Source organism: Canis aureus, chromosome 23 (assembly GCF_053574225.1).
Source record: "Canis aureus isolate CA01 chromosome 23, VMU_Caureus_v.1.0, whole genome shotgun sequence".
Classification (NCBI taxonomy): domain Eukaryota; kingdom Metazoa; phylum Chordata; class Mammalia; order Carnivora; family Canidae; genus Canis; species Canis aureus.
In genome coordinates, this window is record NC_135633.1 from 19,543,424 (window position 1) to 19,567,850 (window position 24,427).

The following is a 24,427-nucleotide window of genomic DNA, read 5'->3' on the forward strand; positions in this document are numbered from 1 at the left end:
GAGGCTTGGGGACCTGGCCTTATAGAAATTTAGCATCCTAGAACCTGAAACAATCTCCATAAAGATAAAGATTTTAACAGCAAGGTGTCATAGTTTACATTCTCAAGAGATTAGATTAAAAAATTTTAATGACCAGTTTCATATTGGGAGTGTGTTGCTAACACTGATAACTGTGATATGTGTTGAATGTGTTGATATGAGCACCTAAAGGAAATGTCTTCCCCTGAGCTAAAGGAATAAGCAAGATCCCAAGACATTTCTGTGTGGCAGTCAACAAAAATGCCCCACTCTCCCACTGAATGTGAAGTTGAGATTTTGATTATAGTTTATACTTTGATTACCTTTTATGGTTGATACCAATTTCCATACCAACAGCCAAAATTTTCCAACTTCAGGATTAAGTGTTTGTGGGAATGCCTCACTTGGGGTTTTGAGGGTCCTTCCTTCTTTGTTTTGCATTTATATTATTTGCATGTGTTGTATTTTTACAGATTTATTTTGTAGAAGGGCAAAAGTTGCCACAAGGAAGTTAAAGCCTTCTGGTTTGATATTTGCTCACTTGGGCAGATAATTTGTAAAGTTGACAGAAAAATCTCATATTCCTATGTGGGCATAGATAGCATTGACCAATCCACAAGTGTTTCTCACACACTGACCATGTGCCAAGGACTCAAAGAAGAGGAAGACTTGTATATCATCAGAGCTACCTCCCTGTGCCACATATTATACCAGGTGTAGAAGTAAAGATTTGGTGTTTGCCTTCTATAAATATAAAAAATGGTGAGAAAATGAAGATTGACAAATGCCCCTATGGACAGTACCTAAATGACTGGCAGCTTGATGTCCTGAATGTACTATCAAATGATCTTTCCTCTTCTCCCTTTCCTTGCTAACACATGACTATAACCACACATTTACAATTGGAAAATAAGAGAAAGAAAAATGTTTTGGCACATTCTGATGGTCGTTTGCAATCATGTAGTATAACCTTGCAAATGAGGACGACTTTGATATTCAGTCCTCTTGTAGAAAGTGGTAACATATATACTGAGAAGCAAGTAATGTTTGCAGATAAACCTTAGACACCAACCACTTGGCTGGCCAATATACTCCGGGGGAAACAACATATTGATGTAGGTGTAATGAGACATGTAATATTGCTCTATCAAGATTATGCTTCTGTGGTTGACTTCCCACATCTTACAAAGATATTTGCAAGAAACCACATTCAGAAACATCATATGGACATAGTTGAATGACTCAAGTCTTGGTTAATAAATAACTTTCTTTTAAATTGGCTTCTTGCTGATTTTATAGGCTTTCTATTTGGTTCTTTAGTCTTTCTAAAATTCCAAGGAAAAGCTCTGAGTCTCAAAATGCCTCTGAGCAAGAATAAGCTGATCTTACTACTTGGAATGCTTTGTTTGGAACAAGGTAAATCTGCAACTGTCTCTCTCCCCAAAGGTAAGTTCCAAACAAACTCTATAACTGCTTTATCTGAAGGAGTAACCTTTGCTGGCAATGGGCATCAAAACTCCATTCAATATGTCTTTGGGAAAACAGAAGCAGATGTATTTAGAGATCTATTTTTCACGTAATTATTTTGGCTTCTCTCCTGTAATTAGCATATAAACTGCATAAAACATTCATGGAATACAACTTGGACAAGTTGCATTGATCTGGAGAAAACTGGAATTATTCACTTATTTGGACACATTACACAATCCCATCCTTTTTCATGGAGCAAATTCTGGAAATCAGCATATATTTGGAAGCATTTATAAACTTTTGGAAAATTATCTTACTGGAAAATATGAATTGTATTTACTGTAGTGTATTATGAATGGTCTTTTTTTCCTCAAGTAACATAAGGTGAGAACAGTTCTTGGCAGGCTTCTCCATAGTTAGAGTTGTGCCAGCCCCAAGAATCATCTTGTTTTCTGTCTTTGCTTCAATGAGTTCAGGAAATAGTAAATTTTTGTGTCTAATTTATTTATGGTTTCATTCAACTGAAACAGAAATTAAGCTTTTGATTCACTGTCAGGCCTGCTTTGGGGTCAGAATCAAAAGGCTCGGTGTTACATCCATCCTTTGCTGTTAATTAGCTGAATTTTATTCTTTATTTTCTCATCTGTAATGCAGGGGCAATGGTGCTTGATTGACAGGCATAGAATGGGGATTAAGTGAGAAATTATTTGAAAGAGCTTTGTATATTTTAACATATTAATCTAAATAGATTAAGAATATGTTCTCCAGAAAGCAAACAAAGATTTGTTCATCCATCCAATTTTCCTAAGTGTATGCTGTATGCTAGGAATTGTGGGAAGCCTTGGAAATACAGAGATGAATAAAACATAGGTTTCTTTTTGCTCATGTGGTAATGAGAGGCAAGAAAAACAACTCATTATCACAATACTACATGGCACAATCTATAAAAGCGGGGAGGAAAGAGTACTACACAGTACAGGAGAGACCCTTAACACAGCCTGAGGAAGTCAAGGAAGACTTCTCAGTTGAGGTGATGACTAAGCTGAGGAATAAGGATTAGAGGGTCCAGTTATGTAAAGTGGTGATCTTGAGGCAGGGCTTTCTAGGTCCACCTTGAAAACATGTAAAAAAAGAATGATCTGATGAAGGGACAGAAAGTATGCCATCCTTGATTACCAGGCAGTCCTAAGCATCTTTAATCCAGCTCATCTGCTAGTTGAGGAGTCAAAAAATCCATTGACATTAAATACGTAAGTGCAATTTTTTTCAGGGATAAAGTCTTCTCACCAAAAAGGAAAGAGCTCTTTTTGCCATTACCTGGCAACCCTTCTAGCCTAATACCACTCTGGTATGTGAATTAGGGCATCGTCTGCTCTCTACTCTACTCTTCTTGACCAACCTGCCACTTTCCACTTTCACTGAGAGTGAAATCCATTATCTGACAGTGTGTCAGGTAGCATGGACCATGGTCTCAGACTTGATCTCCTGGGTGGAGCAGAGAAGTTGTACACACAATTATAATCCAAGGCAGAGTATGGCATCATATCCATCACCAATTAACTGAGCAGCTTCTATGCAACACAAACTATTCTAGATATTTTGAATTTAGATATTTTTAAGATAAGTTACCATCTTTGAGAAACCCACAGTCTAGTTGGGTTGAAAGACATAGAAACAACCATAATGGCTGTGATAAATGTCATAAAAGTAGAGTGCTGTGAGGAGCCCACAAGGGGCCAGATTGCTCAGAATCAAGGGCACTATATTCTGGCTAACCTGGTGGAGATCTACCTCTGAGGCCCTTAATCTTCATATTAGAAAAGTATGACATACCTGTTATATGTGACAAAAGCTGAACAATCCTATGAACACAACAAATCCCATGATTAACATAAAAGCATTTTGTAATCTTTCTACATGCTCTGTGTCCTACAGTTTTTCCTTGCTCAGAAAAGTTTCCTGTATCTCTCAATTCTAGGGGCTATCTAATCACTAAATTTTGTCTTCTCTCTTTCCCAGCTCCCACTTGTGGGCAGAGTTTGGTGAAGAAACAGCCTTGGAAATACCTTAACATTTTCAGTCGCATTGTTGGGGGAGGCCAAGTAGAAAAGGGTTCCTACCCCTGGCAGGTAAGTCTCAGGGAACATTCTCTGGTGGGTAGACTATGAGCTTTCTTAGGAATGGATGTCCCTGAAACACATTACTGTTTAGTATACTCCATTCTGCCTAACTCATCACCAGAGATCTCATAAGTGTGTGCCAGGATCCAGGTCCCTCACGATGCCCATCCATCGAGTTCTGGAAAATCTACATTCAGAATAGTTACATGCACTATTGGTTTGCCCCCAAAATTGGAAATGCCCACCCAAACTTTCAGCCCCTCAGATAAAATCCCACTTTAATAAGCTAAAAAAACCCCACTTCAATTTATAATTAAAAAGCCAATTCTCTCATTCAGCAAATTATCTCATTATAGTTAAAGATGACAAGGAAAGTCAAAGGTGTCACATCTATAGGTCTGCTTTCTGTTTGGAGGTTTATACCTATACCATAGGACCTTTTAGGGAATAGTCAAGAATACTGCCTCCTTAGAAGCTGATGTCCTAATAATTCTCTCTCAGTCTAATATCCATGGCTTCCCATGCCATCAAAATGCCTTTGTGCCTCTGTCTCTAGCCTATGGTGTTTACATTTTTTGTCTTTGAAATTCTCCCAACTTTCTTTACCCCGAGAGCCATGTTGTATTCTTGCCTCTTAGTTTTGTAAGTAATAGTTCCTTACTTTTACTTTGTTTAAGTCAATCACATCTTTTGGTCAGTGGATGTTTAGTAATGTTTGGTTGATTGAGTTTGTGTTCAGTATGTTGACTGCATGGCTGAATCAGTGTCATTTGATTAACTGATGGATTAATTACTTGGCTGAAGAGTTAATTGATCAGTTGCTAATTTGGTTAATTGGTTGACTAATCAACTCTGAAGTTCATATTCAAGTCATAGTCGGTGGTTTTATTTACTTTTACTTACTCTTTTTCTTTGTATTAATTTTTTAAATTGTTCCTTGAACAACTTTTGGTCAAAATGTGACAATCCTAATAAATGGCTGCTTTTCAAATTCTGACAATGGAATTAAAAGTATTTACTTGTACCCTGGAAGCCGTTTTAGAGTCAAATATGAACAAGGATAGAAAGTAATTGGTAGGGGTAGAGTAAAACAATAGGCTTGAAGTAGTGGTAGAGGCCAAATAGCTAAGCGCGTGAGAAAATTGTAGGTACTGATATTTCTCTAAGAGGCTTGGAGAAATTGAAGCATGTGTTGGAAGATTTCCTTAGCCTTCACCTGTTTTTCTCCCAAAACGATTTATCTGGACTCTGCTGTATCTCATACTTCTCTTTCTTTTTTTTCATTCACAGACTTTGCTCATATTGTTAGAGTAATAGTCTGGGTCAACAATATTATGAAAATAAATAAATACCAACAATTTTTACTACCAACTTTACTAAACGCTGATAGCCAACCATCTCAAATTAACTACTTCTCCCGACCAAGGTTGGGAATGTTCTGGTTCCAACATTGCTCTTCTTTCTGAGCTGTCGTGGGATAGGTTTTATTCCTTTACAGTCCACAATTTCTAATATTTGTGAGTAAGATATCTGGGTCTATTTTTCAGAACAAGTTCGGTCTCCAGGTTTGGGCGGGAGAGCATTAACTTGCTCACTTAGGCTCTTTGCAATTCAGGTGTCTCTGAAACGAAGGCAGAAGCACATCTGTGGTGGGACCATCATCTCTGCACAGTGGGTGATTACGGCTGCTCATTGTGTTGCCAACAGGTAGGGAAGGCCTAGCTCATGATTACCCTCCCTCTCCCTTAGAATCAGCAGCAATAACTCTATTAAAACCTGGAAATGTGTAATGTACGCTTTAACACAAAAATATGTAACACAAACAGGGCTCAGTAACATTGTCAGAGGATACTGAATAAGGTAGAAAACATACTTTCTTTGCAGGAGTAGAATACTTTGTTTACTTAAATATGACTGGAAGTAATTAAAGAATAACATCTAAATGAAAACAAGTATCACAAAGATGTATTTGTGAAAATTCTCAAATTTCAGGGAAAAAAAGAATCTGGTTCATTATATATCTTTAAAAATTGACAAAAGAACTGAATTCTACTCCTGAAACCAATACTGCACTGTATGTTAGCTAACTAGAATTTAAATAAAATTTTGAAGAAAAAAATGATAAAAAATTATTTTAAAAATGATAAAAAAAAAAAACAGAAGGAAGCCAATAAGGATCCCATCTCTGCTTTCCAACTGGTCCTGCCCCTTCCGAGTTTCAATCTAACAACTTCCCTACTTTATCTAATTTCCTGTGTACTCTAATAAATGTTCTATTGTTATTAATGCTCTGGAAAGTCACCAGGCTGCAATCAAGATCACGTCCCATATTTACCCTCTTTCATTTCAAGTCTGCAAACATCCCATGGATATTTACTTGGTGTTAGACACTTTGGTAGATACCAAAGATACAGAGATAAGTAATGTGGTTCCTGCTTTCCCAGAGTTGATGTTCTAAAGAAGAGTCAATGGATCATTTCACTGTAGCATGGCAAGTAATTAGGCAAAGAAATGCTATGTATTAGGTTAGGTACCAAACATAGCCAAGATTCAGGGAGATATACCAAGAGAAAATGATGCCCTTTCCAATTCTGTATAAAAGAAGTTTATACAGAACTTCATTTAGGAATGAAATGTCCCCAAAAATGGTAAGCCCAAAGTTCTTAATCCACCTCAATGCACCCTACCAAGTTCCTTTCAGATAATTTTGCTACAGGATGAAGAGAAATAGAATGGTCTTTCCCATCTTACACCATGTAAATTACAAACATAAAGGAGGTAAGGAGAAGATCCCCACCTCCCATTGTTTTAATCAGTCTCAAGCCTTGTGTGTGCATGCTCTCAGAGATATCAGAATTATGACGTTATTATGTCTTTCATAATATACATTAAGCATTAGATCTCTGACATGAAAGCAGCATACTCAGGGGGAATCACAGATCATTCTCAAAGAATCACAGATACTGCAGCCAGGCCAACCAACTTGGGTAGCTGAATAAAGTCCACTATGGCTTCAGACCCCCGAGTTACAACACATATGCATTTTTAGACATGTTATGAATAGCACTGCAAAGTATTCAATTTATCATATTATTGGTTCCATCTGAAGCCATTCTTTATTAGTCCCCCACTTAAATTGGGAACCTTTGCATTTTAACTAGTAGTGATGAAATCATTCTCACTTTCTCTGTTCAGCATCCTCACAACCACATTATCCATACATGTCATTTTAAAGAGGCCAGATTGTCAACCGTTGTTAAGTGTCCTCAAAGGCTAAATGAAATTCACTCATTTTACTGCTTCCTCTTCATAGAAATATTGCAATAACTTTCAATGTTACTGCTGGAGAACATGACTTGAGCCATATAGAGCAAGAGGAGCAAACCCTCACCATTGAAACTATCATCATACACCCCTATTTCTCCATCAAGAAGCCAATGGACTATGACATTGCTCTTTTGAAGATGGATGGTGCCTTCCATTTTGGTAAACATTTGATAAACTCACTGCAAATCATCTAACCCATGTTCCCTATAACTTCTGCTCCATAGCACATTCTCTAAATGTATGTTATGTAGCATATGTCGAATAGTTCCGGGTCCTGCATTTTAAGACAAAGATTTGGGGTGAAGGGTCCCTTACATGAAACTCTTTTTGCTTGTGCCTGCAGATATAGGATTATGTGGAGACAGGAGAGAGTCTTTCTTGGTCTGATAAGTGACCCCTGGAGGTGCAAGGCACAGATATCACAACTCTCATGAGTTCTTTTGGGAACCACCTAATTGGTGAGTGGCTTAGGGTGTCCTTTCCTCCATGGATGAGACAAGCCCTGCCCTGTTCTTTTCTTTAGGCCAGTTTGTGGGGCCCATGTGTCTTCCAGAGCCAAAGGAACGATTTGAGGCTGGATTTATTTGTACAACTGCAGGCTGGGGCCGCTCCGCTGAAGGTAAGAACTTCTATGCCACTTCTCTTAATCAGATGTCAGAACTCTCTAGTGGGTAGTCAGAAAATACAGTTTTTAATCTATTTTTTTAAAAAAACAATTGTGTACACATTTTAAAAGAGAATATCCATTGTACAGAAATTCAGGCTTTTCTAAAACATACCAACCTGAATGTGGTATTTTCAACTTAGGAAGGGTGAGAGTGCCTTGCTGGGGCTCTCATTTCTGTGTTTTCTAGATGGCGTTCTCTCGAAAGTCTTGCAGGAAGTGAACCTGCCCATTTTGAACCAAGAGGAATGTATGGCAGTTCTACTAACCCTAAAGAAACCTGTTAGTGGGCGGACCTTTCTCTGCACAGGCTTCCCAGATGGAGGGGGAGATGCATGTCAGGTAGGTGGGAGTGGCTGAGTTGAAATGTCCCAGGTAGAGCTTCCCTCAGCTTTGCCATCAGTGAGGGGTAAGACTGGACCCTGGAAAGAAGGGACAGGAATGATAAGAGAAGTCAAGTCAAAATAAAGGCACAGTTTATAAATCTGTTTTTTTAAAATTTTTTAATTGGAGTTCAATTTGCCAACATATAGTATAAACCTGTTTTTACCAGGGAGTGTAGATTCAGAGGAGGTCTTTTACTTTTTCCAAAATAGCAGATAACAGAGATAATGCCAACAGTGAGCTTAGGATTGTCTACCCCTGAAGGATGAGGATGGCTGGCTTTTTCCTATTTAGAGGTTACCAATTTGTGGATAATGAGAACTTTACTTTTCTTCCATTCCTCCTACTGACCAAGATCTGAGATCAATTTTACAAGTAGGCCAGACTTCTCTGAGTCTGCAGGATGAGAGAGGGGAGTAGGAAGAAAGTCTGATGTTTGATGAAACAAACATCCCCTAGGATGGGGAAGAAAGAAGTGGAATTGATAGTCTCTAGTGATATATGAGGATTTTAATGTGAACTGTACTTGGATTTTCTCCTGGGTCCCCGAGTCTCACTTATTACAAGTGAAGAAATGTCATTGATCCTCATCTAGCATCTTTGTAGGGGGAAAGAGTGAGCACAAACTGGACAATGATGATAAGAGAGGCTCTTTCCTCCTACAGGGAGATTCAGGAGGCTCCCTCATGTGCCGGAATAAGAAGGGGGCTTGGACTCTGGCTGGTGTGACTTCTTGGGGTTTGGGCTGTGGCCGAGGCTGGAGAAACAACATGCGGAAAGAAGACCAAGGATCCCCTGGGATCTTCACAGATCTTAGAAAAGTACTTCCTTGGATCCACAAACACATCCAAATTGGTAATAATGCCAGCTCATAAGGTAAAGAAGCTAGGGCCAGAGAGAGTGTCAGTTGTCTAGGCAAGTCAGGACCACTGAGCAGACGGGCTCTGCTTCTGTTTTTAGGATAGCACACAAGAATTGTGACACGAAATTTAAAACAAGAGTAAAATTTGGTGCACAGTGCAGCAAATATTCAAAGAAACATGAAGCCATCCATCCTAGGTTTTGTAAAATCTGCCTTTAGTTGAAACTATCAGTTAGTGATATATTCTCATCACTAACTTCTCAACTGTCCTAGAAAGATATAGCAAGCTATCGTGGTTATGAACCAGTGGAGATTTTGCCTCCCAGAGGACAATGTCTGGAGATATTTTTGGTTGTCACAGTGGGGGCAGGGGATGCCACTGGCATCTAGTGGGTAATACATATGGCTGTTGCTGAGGACAGTGCACAGGACAGCACCCACGACAGAGAATGATCCAGCCCAAAGTGTGATTAATGCTGTAGCTGAGCAGGCCTGGCACAGATCTGGGTATGCCATTAAGTCTGAAAAGGTGAAATGGTCAGGGTCTGTATACACCCTTCTACTAGACTGACCAGTGGGTTAATTGAAGCTTCGTTTCTGACCCCAAAGCCAACTTAATTGTTTTCTAACTAGTAGCTTCCAACTTTAATGGGGCTTCTAGTCTGTCCCAAAGGGGTTAATTCAAATTCACTCAGTAAGTACTTGGGTTTGTTTTCAAGTGTATGGTACAGTGGCAGGTATCCAAGCCCTCGGCTCCAGTTGTACCTACACCGGCAACTCTTTTGTGGTTGTGGGTCACTTATTCCCATATCCAGGCTCCTTTCTCATGAACAATGACAGAAGTAGACCAGATGATCTCTGTTCTGTGTAACCTCCAAGCTAATCATGGCTTGTTTCTTAATTAGCCCACTTAATAAGGAGAGTAAAATTTCATCAAAACACCAAGGCCACTTTCTTGCTTTGTCAATTTATCCCTTCTGTTCTTTCCACAGATTAGATTTTCATTAGTTGCATGTGGACTTAAAAATGCCTGCACTTTGGAGCCAGGGAAATGCTAACTTCTTGAAATGTTCAGGATACCACAGTCCCTGAATATCATCTTTCTTTTTTTCTCAGGAAAGCGGAGAAAGAGCTCCAGAGGTGGGTATTGTTCACAGCCTTCCATGAAAAGCAGGAAGTAATATCTAGTATTTCTGAGTATAGGTTCCCTTTATAATCAAAAGTCTTAGCAAGAGCTTTCTCTGCTCTCTGGGTATAAAGCTACCCACACTTGTGGCAACCACAACCATTCCCTGCCAGTCAGGGCAGTCTATCACCCAGAAGGAGCCCTGGAATTGCTCCCATTTCACTTCTTGAGAACTCCACCTCAACTCAACAAACATTTACTAAATCCTAGCTTTGGATCAGAGACTCAGGCGCAAGGAGATGAGGTGGTGTAGATGTGGTCAATAAGCTACACGCCTTATCCTGAAAGTGTCTTCACGTATACGGAGGTCTCTCCCCCAGGGTTATAGGGCAAGTCTGCAATGAATCTACTCTGCAACTTTGGGAAGCCTCCTTCCTACCTCTGGACCTCAGTTTCCTCATCCATAAAGAAAAGATTCTGGACCAGTTGGTCTTTAAGGCACTGTTAGCTCAAATCTTCATTGGTTCCGTGAGTCTGTTGAACCATCTACAAAGAACAATGGGGAAAATATATCCTGAGAGCTAGAGAAGTGAGTGGCTGGGTGAAAAAGCCAGAAGGGGCTTTGGAGCACAGACACCTTTTAAGATGAATCACAAAACCCCCCACAAAGAACCAGTAGGATACTGTCAGGTGGAAACAGGATACAGGTAAAGAAAATTATTGCAGCTCAAGGAATCATCTTTGTCAAAAAACAATACCAAAGGATGGATCTACAAATGTAGAGGGTAAAAGAGACCAGTGTGTGGGGCTGAAGTGGAGTATGATGGGGTTTGATGTGGAAGATGGGGTTTGGTGAGGAAGACTAGAAAATAAATTGAGACCAAGTGGTATGAACTTTGGATGCCTGTCAAAAAAGTTTGGATTTACTGAGTAATTAGAAGTTGATGAATTAGATAAATGGATTAGAGCAATACTCTGGTGGTGGGACACGAACATCATGTAGGGGATAGGTTGAAAGAGACTTAGGAAATCACACATTAGTTCCAGAGACCCAGGACAATAGTCAGAGAATGAAAGGATGGAAGTAGAAACGAGAGGAATTGGGACCTGGTAGTCCCTTGGATGAAGGGTGGTGAGGGACAGGGAGGAACAAAGGATGGTACCAAAGTTCTAAGCATGAGACATGAAACAAAGGGCACATAAAAGTAATCTAATCAGGGAACACCTGAGTAGTGCGGTTGGTTGAGTATCTGACTCTTGGTTTCAGCTCAGGTCAAGATCTCAGCCCACATTGGGCTCCGTGCTTGGCATGGAACCTGCTTGAGTTTCTCATTCCCTCTCCCTTGCCCTCCCGCTTGTTTTCTCTTTCTCTCTCTTAAATAAACAAATAAACAAATAAATAAATAATCTCTTTTTTAAAAAGGTAATCTAATCTGAAGTGGATGCAGTTTTGCAGAACATTTGTAGCATGTTAAGGGGATATCTAGGAGATGGTTGAAAAACCAGGTCTGAAGCTCAGGAGTGTAAAATAATAGCTGAAACCCAGAGAATGAAAGAGACTGGTCAGAGAGCTTGTGTAGAGAGAGATGAAAGTAGGGATAAAGCCTGGGAAATACGTGTATGTATAGAATTGAGTTATGATGCCAGAGAAAGAATAGTGGAGAAGAAATCATTGAATCTCAGGGTTAAGCAGACTCTAAAAAGAACAAAAAGAATAAAGCATCACAGAAGCCACAGCAGGGAAAGATTTCACAGGCGAGGAAGCATGCGTAATGAAGAACCAGGTGGGCCTAGTGACTGTACAGGTCCCGGAAGGAGGGCTGTGGTGGCTGGCCACCAGGGTCACCCTGACTCTCATGGCTCTCTCTCCCAGCCCCATGCCCTGAGCAGGACCATGTGCTCTGCGAGTCTGAGGGGGAGCTGCACTTTCCAGAAAGCCCCTACCTGTATTATGAGAGCAAGCAGTGAGTAGCCCCCTGCCACTCCTCCCCTGTCACCTCCAGCTGACTGTGCCCGTTAACTGCGCTGTGACAGCCGCTTTCTGTTCAGAAATGGTACCTTCTTAATGTATCTGCCTGCAGACGGTGTGTCTGGACCCTGCTGGCACCAGAGAAAATGCATGTGCTGCTCAGTGTTTCTCACTTGGATGCAGAGTCCTGTCACCACAGTCACCTCTCAATATATTCCTTAGAAGACAGACTTATTGGTGAGCAGATTTTCATGGTGTCAAATGGACGGTTGTGGTGCCAGGGCCTCAGGGGGCCGGCCTGCGGTATGCCTGGCACTGAGGCATCTGTAAACACCATACTTCCCGTCTCCCTGTTTGAGACTCAGGATTGACAGTGGAAAGGAAAGGCATCTGAGCCATTTCGTTTTGCTGTGTCTGTTTTCCATGGAACCAGCCTTCCGAGGTTCATTTGCCAGGCCTGGTAAAATACAGACATAGCACAGGGCCTCTCAGGCAGAATGTTGCTTTTCTGGGCATGAAAATGAGTTTGACTGCATCATCCAACTAAAAAATAAAGTATCGGGGCGCCTGGGTGGCTCAGCGGTTGAGCGTCTGCTTTCAGCTCAGGGCGTCATCCCGGGGTCCTGGGATGGAGCCTTGCACCGGGGAGCCTGCTTCTCCCTCTGCCTGTGTCTCTGCCTCTCTGTCTCTCATGAATTTAAAAAAAACAAACAAACCCAAAAACAACAAAAAAAGAAAGTACCAATGGATAACTATGAGTAGGAGGCAAAGGTTCCTTATGCAAGAGATGCAGGAGCATTTCGGTGGTTAACAGGAGCTGCTTTTGCCCCCCAGGAGATAAGTGGCAATGTCTCAGAAGCATTTTTGGTTGCCATGACTAGAGGGAGTATTACTGGCATCTAGAGCAGAGGCCAGGGATGCTGTTAAACATCCCATAATGCACAGGACAGCCTGAACACCAAGAATGTTCCAGTTTAAAAATGTCATGAGTACCAAAGTTGAGAAACCCTGCCTTAGACAACCCTGTGCCTCACAAGTCCAGTTCTCCCTAAGTCTCTTAATGGGTGCTGTTCTCTAGACCCTGAACAAGGACTCTTCCTCCTTCTGTTGCAGGGAAGTTCTGTGGGAAAAGCCTCGCTTCATCAGTTCTTGTCACCTCCAGCTCAATACGGCTGAATTTCATCTCTGATGCCACCGATTATGCAGTTGGGTTTAATCTCACCTATAAAGCTCTAAAGCCAAACTACCTTCCTGGTAAATCCACTTACCTTGATCACACACTATGCAGGCCATCTAGAGAAGTCTGAGGCCCCGTAGGAATTAGGTGAGAAGCAGGGAGCTCCCCCGCCACCCCCAGGGCCTGCTTAGCTCCACAGCAGTGGGGAGCACAGGGCCCTCCGTGTGCAGTCCTGCTAACTCGTGCTGATGGCACCCCCAAGTGAGTTGAGAGGGATGAGCAGGTCCCAGAAAATCAGCACACAGACATCTTCCTTCGTGTGGACACTGCCTGAAGAGTCAGCCGCTGCCTCATTTGCGGGAGACTGTGAGGTGGGGGGGAGGAGCGGCCCCCAAGAGGATTCCTCTTGGCTTGAGTGATGCCACTGTTGGGACGGCTCCCCTTGTGTTTCAGATTCAGGCTGTAGTTCCTTTACAGTCCTTTTTGAAGAAGGCTTCATACAGAGTCTTCACTACCCTGAAGACTATAGTGACATGGCCAACTGTAACTGGGTTTTTCAAGCCCCCAAACACTACCTAATTAAGGTACTGACTCTGGTTGCCCTTAACCTTGCTCGGGTATCTCCACAGAAATCACAAGGGCAGAAGTTTTTTTTGTGTTTTGTTTTTTTGGGGGGTGGGGGTGGGGATCTGTATGTGTGTGTTTGAATCAGATTTATTCACTTCTGTATCCCTGGCATTCAAGGCTCTTGATAGATAAGCATTAACAGACCAGCCTATTTTCCCCGTAACTACCCCCTTTTACCAGTAGATGGCAATTGTGCGCTTTACTTTCTGTTGAAAGGCACCCTTAATCTGTACCAGGTAACTGGTTTAATCAGTTTCTTTTTTTTTTTTTTTTTAATTTTTATTTATTTATGATAGTCACAGAGAGAGAGAGAGAGGCAGAGACACAGGCAGAGGGAGGAGCAGGCTCCATGCACCGGGAGCCCGATGTGGGATTCGATTCCGGGTCTCCAGGATCGCGCCCTGGGCCAAAGGCCGGCGCCAAACCGCTGCGCCACCCAGGGATCCCGGTTTAATCAGTTTCTAGTCCCTTCTAGGAACAAGCATTTCTTCCTTATTAAACTGCTAACCAAAGGCTTTGTAAGTAATGGCTAACAAAAGTCAATGCCAAGAAGACTCCAAACAGCAAGCTGTCCACACAGAGGGAACAGAGCAAGCACAAAGGTGCTGGTGCAGAACAGGTTAAGGGACCAGCTGGTGTCAGAGAGTCCTAGGTGTAGGGGGAGAGGTCGTAGAAGGTGAGGCTGAGGTCAAAGTGCAGAGACTTTTCAATGTCAGGATGCAGAGTATTCAGCATTTGATCAGTAGCGTTTGTAGCCACTTGTTTGTTCATTAAGCACGAGTGGGCCCTCTGCAGAGAGGCCCCCAGGTCGTTAAAGGTAAGACCCCAGTCAGAATGAGGTTGGAAGTAGGCATTTAGTTAGAAGTTTTTCTCTTAAAATAATAGTTGAAAGCGAGAGAGTGGGGCACCTGGTGACGCAGTGGTTGAGGGTCTGCCTTCGGCTCAGATTGTGATCCTGGGGTCCTGGGATCGAGTCGAGTCCTGCATCAGGCTCCCCATAGGGAGCCTGCTTCTCCCTCTTCTTCTGCCTTTGTCTCTGCCTCTCTCTCTGTGCCTCTCATGAATAAATTTTAAAAATCTTAAAAAAAAAGGGAGAGTATATGAAGGAGAGAAAAAGTAGAAAATAAAGAGGGAAGAATAAGGATGGACAAGACCTCCAGGTTCTCATGTATTTAAGAGACAAAAAGAAGCCTGAGACTCAGCAGTTAGGACCATCCAGAGAATGAAGCCTTTAACTTAAAACACAAAACAAGCAAGCAAACAAAGAGGTGTGGCCCACAGTTTGGATTTACCACAGAAAGTGAGTTTAAAGGGGGGAGGACTGAGCATTTGCTGTCAGGTCTTCAGCTCATCCCCCAGAAAAACGGTAAAATAATTGCATTGACAATTGAACAATGGAGAGAGCAGGTGGGAGTGGAAGCACCCAAAACAGCTAGCCTGACATTCCGAGCAGGAGCAAGATCACACAGGTTTTACTGATGAGTGGAAGAAGACACAAAGGAAAGAAGGGTAGATCTCCTCTTTCTAAAAGCTTCTGGAACCCAAATAGTCAAAATAGAAATTTCAGGAAGAAGCAGAATTAAGGGAAGATTTGTTATTGATGGTGGAGGATAAAAGTTGAGGTATGAGTGGATTTCTGGAAGGAGGAAGAAGAAAACTGTTGAAATCTGAACGTGCCAGAGCTAGAAGGAATTCAAAAACACCTATTCATGTGTACTGAGTGCTTGTGCACCAGTGAAATGATGCTTTCACCCCCTGCAGTGACAGCATCGTGGTGCAAGACCCAGCCAAGAGGAACTGAGAAAGTAGCACTACAAATCACAACTATGGGCATATCATTAGACCCCAGAAAGCATCACAGGAAGGGTATAGAAATGTTTGAATGAATCCTGTTTCGACACTGTCCTCTCTGTGCCTACAGTCACCATTAGTGACCATTTATCTCTACTTTGTCCCATCCACGCAGTCCTCTGTGTCTCTCGCCCAGGATTCAGGCTCCATTGAACCCCCATCATCTGTGTGTTGAAAATCTAAATTCCTACCTCATCAGTCGAATCTCCCCGAATCTCCCACTGCTCCTCCCTTCAGAGTCAATTGAAGGCCGGTGCTAGCAAATCGCTCAGATGGTTCTTGGCTGTTTATTCGCTCTTCCTAGGAGGGCACCAGGGAGCTCAAGTATTTGCACGTTCCCCAACCCTTGTGTTTGGTAGCTGAGATATCTGGAGTTGAGGAGTCGGTGGCATAGCATCTTTTCCTAAGTAATTTAACCCATTCATGAATGCCCCATTCACATCCCAGGGCAAGACGAACAATCCCAATTTCTCCGCTTACACAAAATCAGTCATTCGTTCATATGATTTGCTCTGGATGTAACATGGAGTCTTGTCAGCTCTCCTTTCAGATCCTGGAAGTAGAGGAAAGTGGGGACTGCACTTCCGACTATGTGACTGTGCACAGGGATGTGGAAGGGCAGGAGGAAGTAGGTGTGTGCCCCTTGGAGCTGTGGCTCCCCGGGTTTGCATTTGGACCCAGTCCTTTCGGGTGATTCCTTCTTGGAAATAAAAAGGGATTGGGCTCCAGCCTCCTTCATTTCCCTGTGCCCCCTTCCCTTTGACCCTCAGTGCTCACGACCACTCCCCCTTCTCCCTGGTCAGGGACAGGAAGAATGGGAGGGAGGCCCAAAGAGCCACCTGGACAGAAGGTGTGTGGAGGTGCTCCCCCCCCACCCCAGTGATCTAGGGCGAGTGCCACTGAAATAAGCCCTGTGGCTCAAACCAGTTCCCTCTGTGGCTTTCCCATGTGGGAGTGTTTGAGAGATAAACAGAATTGAAGCGCTGCTGGAGCTAATCCCTATTAAAAAGAAGCAAACTGCCCTTCTATTTTGAAAATGAATTGGGACACCCATCAAAAAAGTTTATTTCTCAACAATTACCTAAAGGACAACTTTTTTTCTATCCAATGCCACGTGTATTTGCTGGGCTCTTGACCGGTCCGTCTTGCCTGGGCTGGGCTCTAACCAGCTCGGTTTTGCGGCTTTGTTGCCCCTGCCCCTGTGCTGAGCTCCTCTGGTGTCATGCTCATCAGCTTCCAGTCGGATGAAAATGTCACCTTCAGAGGCTTTCAGGCTACAGTGTCATTCATCCCTGAAACAGGTAAGAAGACAGAGGCATCAGCTTCTTGGGTCCCAATTCCCATCCTCGCCATGTGGTAGTAAATGGCAGCCTTTAGAGCCCAGCATGGACACAGGTGGGTCTCAGTAGTTACAAGCAGCTCTGGTCTATGACTCACTCAACCACCGCTCACAGGGGAAGTAAAGGCTTAGGTCCCTGGGAGCCTCTGGTTTTACGGGTGTTTCTGTTTAAAGTCACCTTCTTCAATAGAACTTGTGCATCCATTCACACTGAACTCACAGCCACACCACGTTGGCTTGGCCTGAAGAAAGCTTATCCGGAGTAGTTTTTCTGAAAGGCACATCACAGCCTCCTCGCACTCATGAACACTAGATGGCACTTCAGTACTACGTTACCTTCAGGGCCATTTCAAACAGCAAAATCCTCAACAAAAAAGCACAAAAATGCAAAAGACCCACAGCACACAACACACCATGGAAAGGACACTTGTTTATAGTATAAGAGTAAAACAAAAGGCAGAGCGTCACCTTGTTGGACTTCACCTAGGAACATGTGCATCAGATGACTCAAGTGTTTCACTGCTCTGCATATGGCTTTGAATGATCATGAAAACACCGTTAGTTCTGAGTTACAAATAAATGTTAGGGAATAGGTGAATTTGCAAATGTGGAATCCATGAAAAATGAGGATCGATGCCATGTCTGAATCATGGCCTATCCTTATTAGAGGCGTGATCTAAGAGTCATCCGAGATTCACTTTCTTCACCTTACCGTGGGAGAATAATAGATGCCTCATAAAATTATAGTGAGGAGGGGACGCCTGGGTGGCTCAGCAGTTGAGCATCTCCCTTTGGCTCAGGGCGTGATCCTGGATTTCCAGGATCGAGTCCCACATCGGGTTTCTTGCATGGAGCCTCCTTCTCCCTCTGCCTGTGTCTCTGCCTCTCTTTCTGTGTCTTTCATGAATAAATAAATAAAATCTTTAAAAAAATTATAGTGAGGAGTAAATGAAATCAGGTACGCTTGGCCAGGAGCAAGTGTGTGACACACACAGATGCCTGGAAATGTGAAATGTCTTCACCAACCCCCAGTCCCTAGGCACATGAACAACACAACTCCCCTCCAAGTCCTCACATCCATGAGCATTCTGCCCAAATCCCACAAAGCCAGGTGTCAGCTTCTCAAGCTGTTCATTCTCGTTAGACATGCAAGCAGCTGCATACGGCAAACTTGGATTATAGTTAAAATATGCCACTTTTCAGTTAAAATGCCCCATAGTCCAGCTGACTGAGATGCCCCAGAATTCTAACAACAGTAATTTTCTGGTAGTCCCAAACACTGGCCTTGTGTGTGATCTGAGCCATTGTACATGATTACATTCAGATTTAAACATCTCCAGATCAGAGGATGAGTCGATGATTTTGGAGAAATGGAATGCACTACCTGAAGACCACAATGCTTCCGGTAAGCTGTTTTGGGGAATGTGACCAAGAGACACCCACAGAGTATATATCAGCCAGGGCTCCACCAGAGAATCCCAAAAAGATATGTTGGAGCTCTAACCTCCAGTACTCCAGAACGTGACCTTATTTGGAGCTAAAGTCTTGACTGAGGTAATCAAGTTAAAATGGAATCATCAGTGTGGGCCCTTAACCTAACAGGACCGGTGTCCTTGTAAAAGGGGAAATTTGGATGTGGAGAGAGCCACCCACACAGGGAGGAGGTCAAGTGAACATGAATGAAGGTGGAGACTGGGTGATAAATCATCTACAAGCCAAGGAACACCAGTGATCACCAGCAAACCACTGGAAACTGGGCGACAGGCACCATTAGCACCCTCAGAAGGAACCAACCACACTAACACCTTATCTCCAATCTACAGCCCCCAGAACTATGACACAATAAATTTCTGTTCTTCTGAGCCATCTGGTTTGTGATATTTTGTTACAGCAAGCCTAGCAAGTTAATACACTGGCTGACATGATTGTGGGGGGTGACCAAGCAATTAAATCCATTGGGCAGGCAATCAGAAAGAGATCACGGGACCCTGGAATTCCATAGGCATGGGAGGAAGCTTATTTTCCCCGGGGCAGAATTTCTCCTCTTTTTTGGGGAAGCTTCAGCTCTGTTCTAAAGGGCTTTCCAACTAAGTCAGGCCCACCCAGATTATCCAAGATGGTCTTCCTTACCTAAAGTTAACTGATTAGAGACTTTTATTACATCTGCAAAAATCCCTTTACAGCGACACCTCGATTCTTGTTTTTAATTGAGTAACTGGAGGCCATGGCTTAGCCAGGTTGACACACCAAAAAAAGCCATCACGCAGAGCTGTATGGGATGGGGTCATTGTCCATTCTGCTCAAAGCAACATTGAAATATTTCTGGTCACAAGAAGCAAAGTTCCCATCTAAATTGATTCATTTAGTGGAAATGCTAGTGTGCCAAACTATGGTCTGACTCACAAGATCCATCCACTAGAAAAAGTCTGTGTACTGCTATGTTTTAATGCCAGTGAGCACTGGGAAGTGCTGGACTTTCTCTTTTCCTTGTTTGGTCCATGACATTCACTGACATACATGTGCCACATCCTGGTCCAAGTGGAAAATATGGTGAGTGGAGCAAGCCTAGGAGGGGGTTGGGAAATTTAGAGTTTGCCATTTTGACAGTTTGTCGAGAGAAAGTTCAAGCATCTTATTTTTAGCTTTTTTTTTTTTTTTTTTAGTTTATAAACTGACACATGGAACATAGAGTGTTGAGAGAGAATATTCCTTTAATGAGAAGGAATAGAAGCTAGAAGCAATCTGAGTCTTTTTGTCCTGTCTTCTTGGACCTCATGATGCAGAGATGCCTTAGGTAGAAAATCTCTGCAAGGTGTGGCGGCAGTGGCTCCTTCTTTTGACCACTGTGGGGGTGCAGTCAGCAAAGCCATTTTTTCCCCAGCCTAAACCAGGTCCAATATTTTCTGAGGAGTCTCATTACAATGCTCAGCAAGATTTATTTATCATTCTATCCCCAGCTCCCACTGCAGTGCCCAGAACATGGCAGGTGCCCCTTTATTAAATCCTTATTTTTAAAAATTAGACTATTTAGTAGAGATTTTTTATTTTAGAAGACAGAGACATTCTTCTACTGAATCCATGCCCTTTGCACCCTACTGAGTCATTTCAGCTGACCTGGATAGGCAAGCTGCACAGGGGCTGGGGACTGTGCCTCTGAGCAAGTTCCTACAGATGACTAATGGGCATAGCTATAATCTGTGCTGACATTAAAATGAAGCTGCAAGACTTGATTATGTTCCCATTAGAGCTCTTAACTCATCCAGTGATGTCAGACAGACTAGATTGCTTCATGTTTCTGAGCCCCAGAACCTTTTATATACATAGAAAAGAGAACATTCTCTAGAGCCTTGCCATACCACTAGAAGGGTTGGCTGTTGCTTTCATTGCAATGGCCAAAATGGTGGCTTTGCTAACCCTCTGATCCCAGGGCTCCTTAGAGAGCTACCTCGTAATAACCCCACATATTTTAATGAGGCCATATCTGGAGATTCCTTTTCCTCTGATTTTCCAGGGAACAGCATGCAGCTGCCTGGGTGATGAATGCAAGAATCCATGATTTGGCCAAATACTCCCCTCAGGTAAGAGCCCTCAGAGCCTCCCTTCTGTCCAGCCATCCTGGCCACTAGGCATGTCACTGTGGCTGCCAAAGCCCTGCTAGATCTTCAGGTTCATAATGCTATTTGGTGGTTGGCCATAGAAGTTTTGGGCATGGAGTATGGGCTTTGGACTGAATTTTCTTTCCCTTTACAAGTCAGAGAAATAGGGGAGGATTCAAGAGCCATGCCAAGCTTGTCCATTGTGTCTAGCTTCACAATGGAGGCCCTCTTCTTTTTCTGGAAGCCTACTGAAGATTTGTCTGTAGGCCAGCCTTTCCTTGTTTCCAGCCCCAACAAGACTGCAGATTGAACAACAGTCACTTAGGAAATCCTCCCTGAGGCCCACATCCACCTGGTGCCACGCTGGGCACTTGCAACACAAGGGTGAGTCAGACACCATCCCACATGGTGACCAGCTACCCAAACTTCAGGCTGTTTCCCCCTGGAGGGAAGTCCAAGCACCCATACTCCATGTGCCTCCCATCTTCATTGGGTCTATTTAAGGCTCCTTTTTTGTCTTACCAGAAAAGGTCCATCAAGCACATTGTACTGCACCCTACCTCCTACAGCATCACTGTGGAATGATTTGGCATCATTGCAGCTGGCCAATCTGCTTCAGTTTAATTCATACATTCATCCATCTGCCTGAGAGAAGCCAAGGGCTGCCTGCCTCCAGGGTGTGCACAGCCATGGGCTGGGGGCAGTCATCTGGGGCTGCAACGAGCCCTCACACAAGGATCTTTGAAACCTTATAGCCTGCGGTACTTCACAGACTCCTTCCTCTTACACCTCCATCAATTGCTTCTCACACTGCCCATGTGGTGTGAAAAGGTGAGGACTTACCCCATACCCAGAAAAAGAAAAGAAACTGAGGCTTATAAAATTGAAGTGAGAGTCACGTACTGCTATGTGAGACAGAGCATGGACCTAGTTCAGATAAGCCTGGTGATTTTTCCCCTACCCCCATGTCACCTGTTTTGGAGAACCAGTGGCAAATTCCACACCACTCTGGTGCTGTGCCACCCTCCCCTACCATATGATCAATCACTCATTTCATTCATTCTTTTATATGGTCATGCACAAGTCTTCATTGAGCACTATCTTCTCATTGAACGTATAGTTAGGTGGGGATGCAAAAGTAAATAAAACCCAACCCCTGATTTCGCTCAAAGGCTTCGAGAGCCATGTTCAGCTGCCCCAGTACAGGGGGAGAAATGCTATAACAGATGTGAGCATTAGTGTAGACGGAGCATGGAGGAGTGAGTGGCTTCCTAGGAGTATCAGGGAAGGCCTAGTTCAGGATTAGACATGTATGCTGGCTCTTAAAGGAATCAGAAGCTTTTCAGGGAAGCAGAGAAGGGAAGGCATTCCATTCAGGGAAGCTTGGCAGGAATGAAGGATCAGAAAGACTAAGGCAAAAAGTGCAGTTCTGTGTGGCTGGTGCTTTGGCAGGGGGAACTGAAGGGAGATTATTTGAAATTACAGCTCAAATCCCAGCTGTGATGGGTAGAAAGAAGGTTGGACTCTGTCTTATGGTCAGATGATGGGAATGATTGCCATTTGAGTGTGGAGGAGAAAGAAAAAGATCAGACTTGTACTAAAGAGGAATTATTAATCTGGCAGAAGTCAACAGGATGGATGGATGGCAGGAGAGAATGGAGGCAGGAAACAGCTGAAGAGATTCATAGAAACGAGAGGCCAGAAGAAATATGATGGGGACTACAAGAGTGACAGGAGGGAAAAACAGGTTCAAGAAACACTGTGTTACGGAATCAACAAGCTTGGATGACCAACTAGGTTTAAAATGGAAGAAAGAGAAAAAAATCACACATACAGAAATGACTCCCAGGTCCCTAACTCAGGTGATTGCATAGGTAAGAGCTAATAGGAGTCAGCATTTATTATGTACTCTGGGCCAAACCACTTATATGCATTATTTCTTACAAGCCTCTCAATAAACCTGAGAAGTAGGCAGTATTATTGACCCTAATTTTACAGATGAAGAAACTGAAGCTCAGTGACCAAGTCCTTTGCCCAAATAAGTGGTGCAGCCCTTCTGTCTGATTTCCCTTCTCTCAGGCTCCATACAGACATATATCATGTTAATACTATCTATCTTTAGGATAGACTATAAGACAATGGCTCGGGCCGTAGATTGCTTAACCACAGACCCATGGTAGAGCCGTCCACAGAATCCGGCACTCTAATCAATGTGGTCAGACTCAAGTGTTTCCTACTGTCCTCAATCACACATTTATAAATAATGCCCTGGGTTGTAATGAGGCTCGCCCAGTGCCCCCACATAGCAGACACGTGTGTCTCTGGAAGTCCATGAGCAACCAAAGTCCTGGTTATGTTCCAAGAGGAGAAGGACATGCTTCCCTTTGTTTCTTTTGGACACTTCCCTACCCTGCCCAACCCCGTCCACTTCCTAAAGGCCCACCTTGTCCTCTGTTATAGGTCTGAGGCTACCGACCACAGGCTAGCAGCCCAAACCCATCTGTGCAGGTGGACCTCTGCCCTAGAAACTGCATTTGCTGCCCCATTAATTCCCTGTTGTCCCCACAGTCCAAGCTGCAAACTCACAAATTGCTACCCTCTGGAGGCTCTGACCCTGCCCTCCACCCACAACAGATGCAGTTTAGGAAGAGTTGAAGCAACTGCTGTAAACACTGGAGAGGGCTTCACTAGCTTTGCTGGCATAGCTCTGCAGATGTAGCTGCTCAGGAGGGGCCCCCTGGGTGTGGGGAGGGCAACAGGGCAGAGGACTCTGCAAGCTGTTCTTTTGACTCTTCCCAAACACACCTGTTTCTGGCAAATTCGGCTCATTCCCGGTGTCTCAAGACTCTTGCCTTTATACAGTCTTATTCCATCAGGCTTATGCAAGGTTTCCCATGCCACATTTCTGTGATACAAATCAAGGCTGGGAAAGCAAAGTGTTACTATTGCTCTCTGCCCACCTTCAGGGCATTGTGGGGGTATCAATATACAATACACGTTAGTTTAAAATCCTTGAAGAGGAAAACCAAGGAAACTCCAATTCAAGCAATGTTTTACATTCATGGCATCAGCTGTTTGGAGCGGGTTAGGTGTTTCATCAGTGTTCTCTCATAAAGCTCACCCCAGTCAACGGGGATTTTTCTGCTGAGATCCTTTGTTCAGGATGACATTTTCACACAATGCACAAAGCACAGGCCAGCGACAGGGTGAGGAGGAAGGGATGGAGTGAGTGGGCCGCCCTTGTGGCCTGGCGAGGAAAACAAGCTGAAGACACGGCCAGGAGCAGGAGGCTGCTGAGGAAGGTGGTTCGCAGCAGAAGGGAGTCACACAGCCGGAGCAGCAAGAGCATTGGCACCAGAGCGGAGGAGCACTTCCTGGCTTTTCTGATCCAAATCACGGGAAATCTGTTCCTGGAAGAAATCCAAGTATAAACAAGCAAGCCCTATGAGATAAAAATAATAGTTCATTGAGTGTATTAGTTTACCATCGCTGCTATAATGAATTACCACAACTTTGCTGACTTCAAACAGCACAAATGCATCATCCTCTTATAGTTTTGGAAGCCGGGAGTATAAAATCAGTTCCACTGGGTTAAAGTCAGGGTATCAGCAGGGCGGGTCCCTTCCAAAGGCTCTCAGGAGGAATGCTTTCTCTTGCCTTTTTCCACTTCCAGTGGCCACCTGCATCTCTTGGTTTGGAGACCCTCCCTCCATCTTCAAAATGTGTCATCGAAGGGCTACTTCTGGCATCACATTGCCTTCTTGTCTCCTGCTGCGTCCCTCTTAAAAGGAATATTGCGATCACATCCTGCCCACCGGACAATCCAGGATAGTCTCATCTTGAGATCTTGAAGTTACTCACAGCAACAGAGCCCCTTTTGCCATAGAAGGCGGCATC

The 24,427-nt window shown here is 43.5% G+C and overlaps 2 protein-coding genes across 2 annotated transcripts in view; one reads left to right on the top strand and one right to left on the bottom strand.

Moving 5' to 3' along the window:
* Nucleotides 1–1,343: 1,343 nt before the first annotated feature.
* OVCH2 (ovochymase 2) lies at nt 1,344–17,085 on the top strand. Its single transcript, XM_077866636.1, has 14 exons — nt 1,344–1,464; nt 3,508–3,617; nt 5,224–5,315; nt 6,922–7,094; nt 7,459–7,554; nt 7,790–7,941; nt 8,649–8,838; nt 9,962–9,985; nt 11,845–11,935; nt 12,053–12,177; nt 13,054–13,194; nt 13,571–13,701; nt 16,134–16,227; nt 16,765–17,085. Exons 1-14 carry the CDS (start codon nt 1,377–1,379, stop codon nt 16,953–16,955), a joined length of 1,698 nt encoding a protein of 565 aa, XP_077722762.1. The 5' UTR covers nt 1,344–1,376; the 3' UTR covers nt 16,956–17,085.
* Nucleotides 16,630–24,427, bottom strand: part of PPFIBP2 (PPFIB scaffold protein 2) — a 169,894-nt gene continuing 162,096 nt past the window's right edge. Inside the window, exon 28 of the mRNA XM_077866624.1 lies at nt 16,630–16,887. Coding sequence (XP_077722750.1) covers nt 16,882–16,887 — 6 coding nt within the window. The 3' untranslated portion in view covers nt 16,630–16,881. The remainder of the gene's footprint in view (nt 16,888–24,427) is intronic.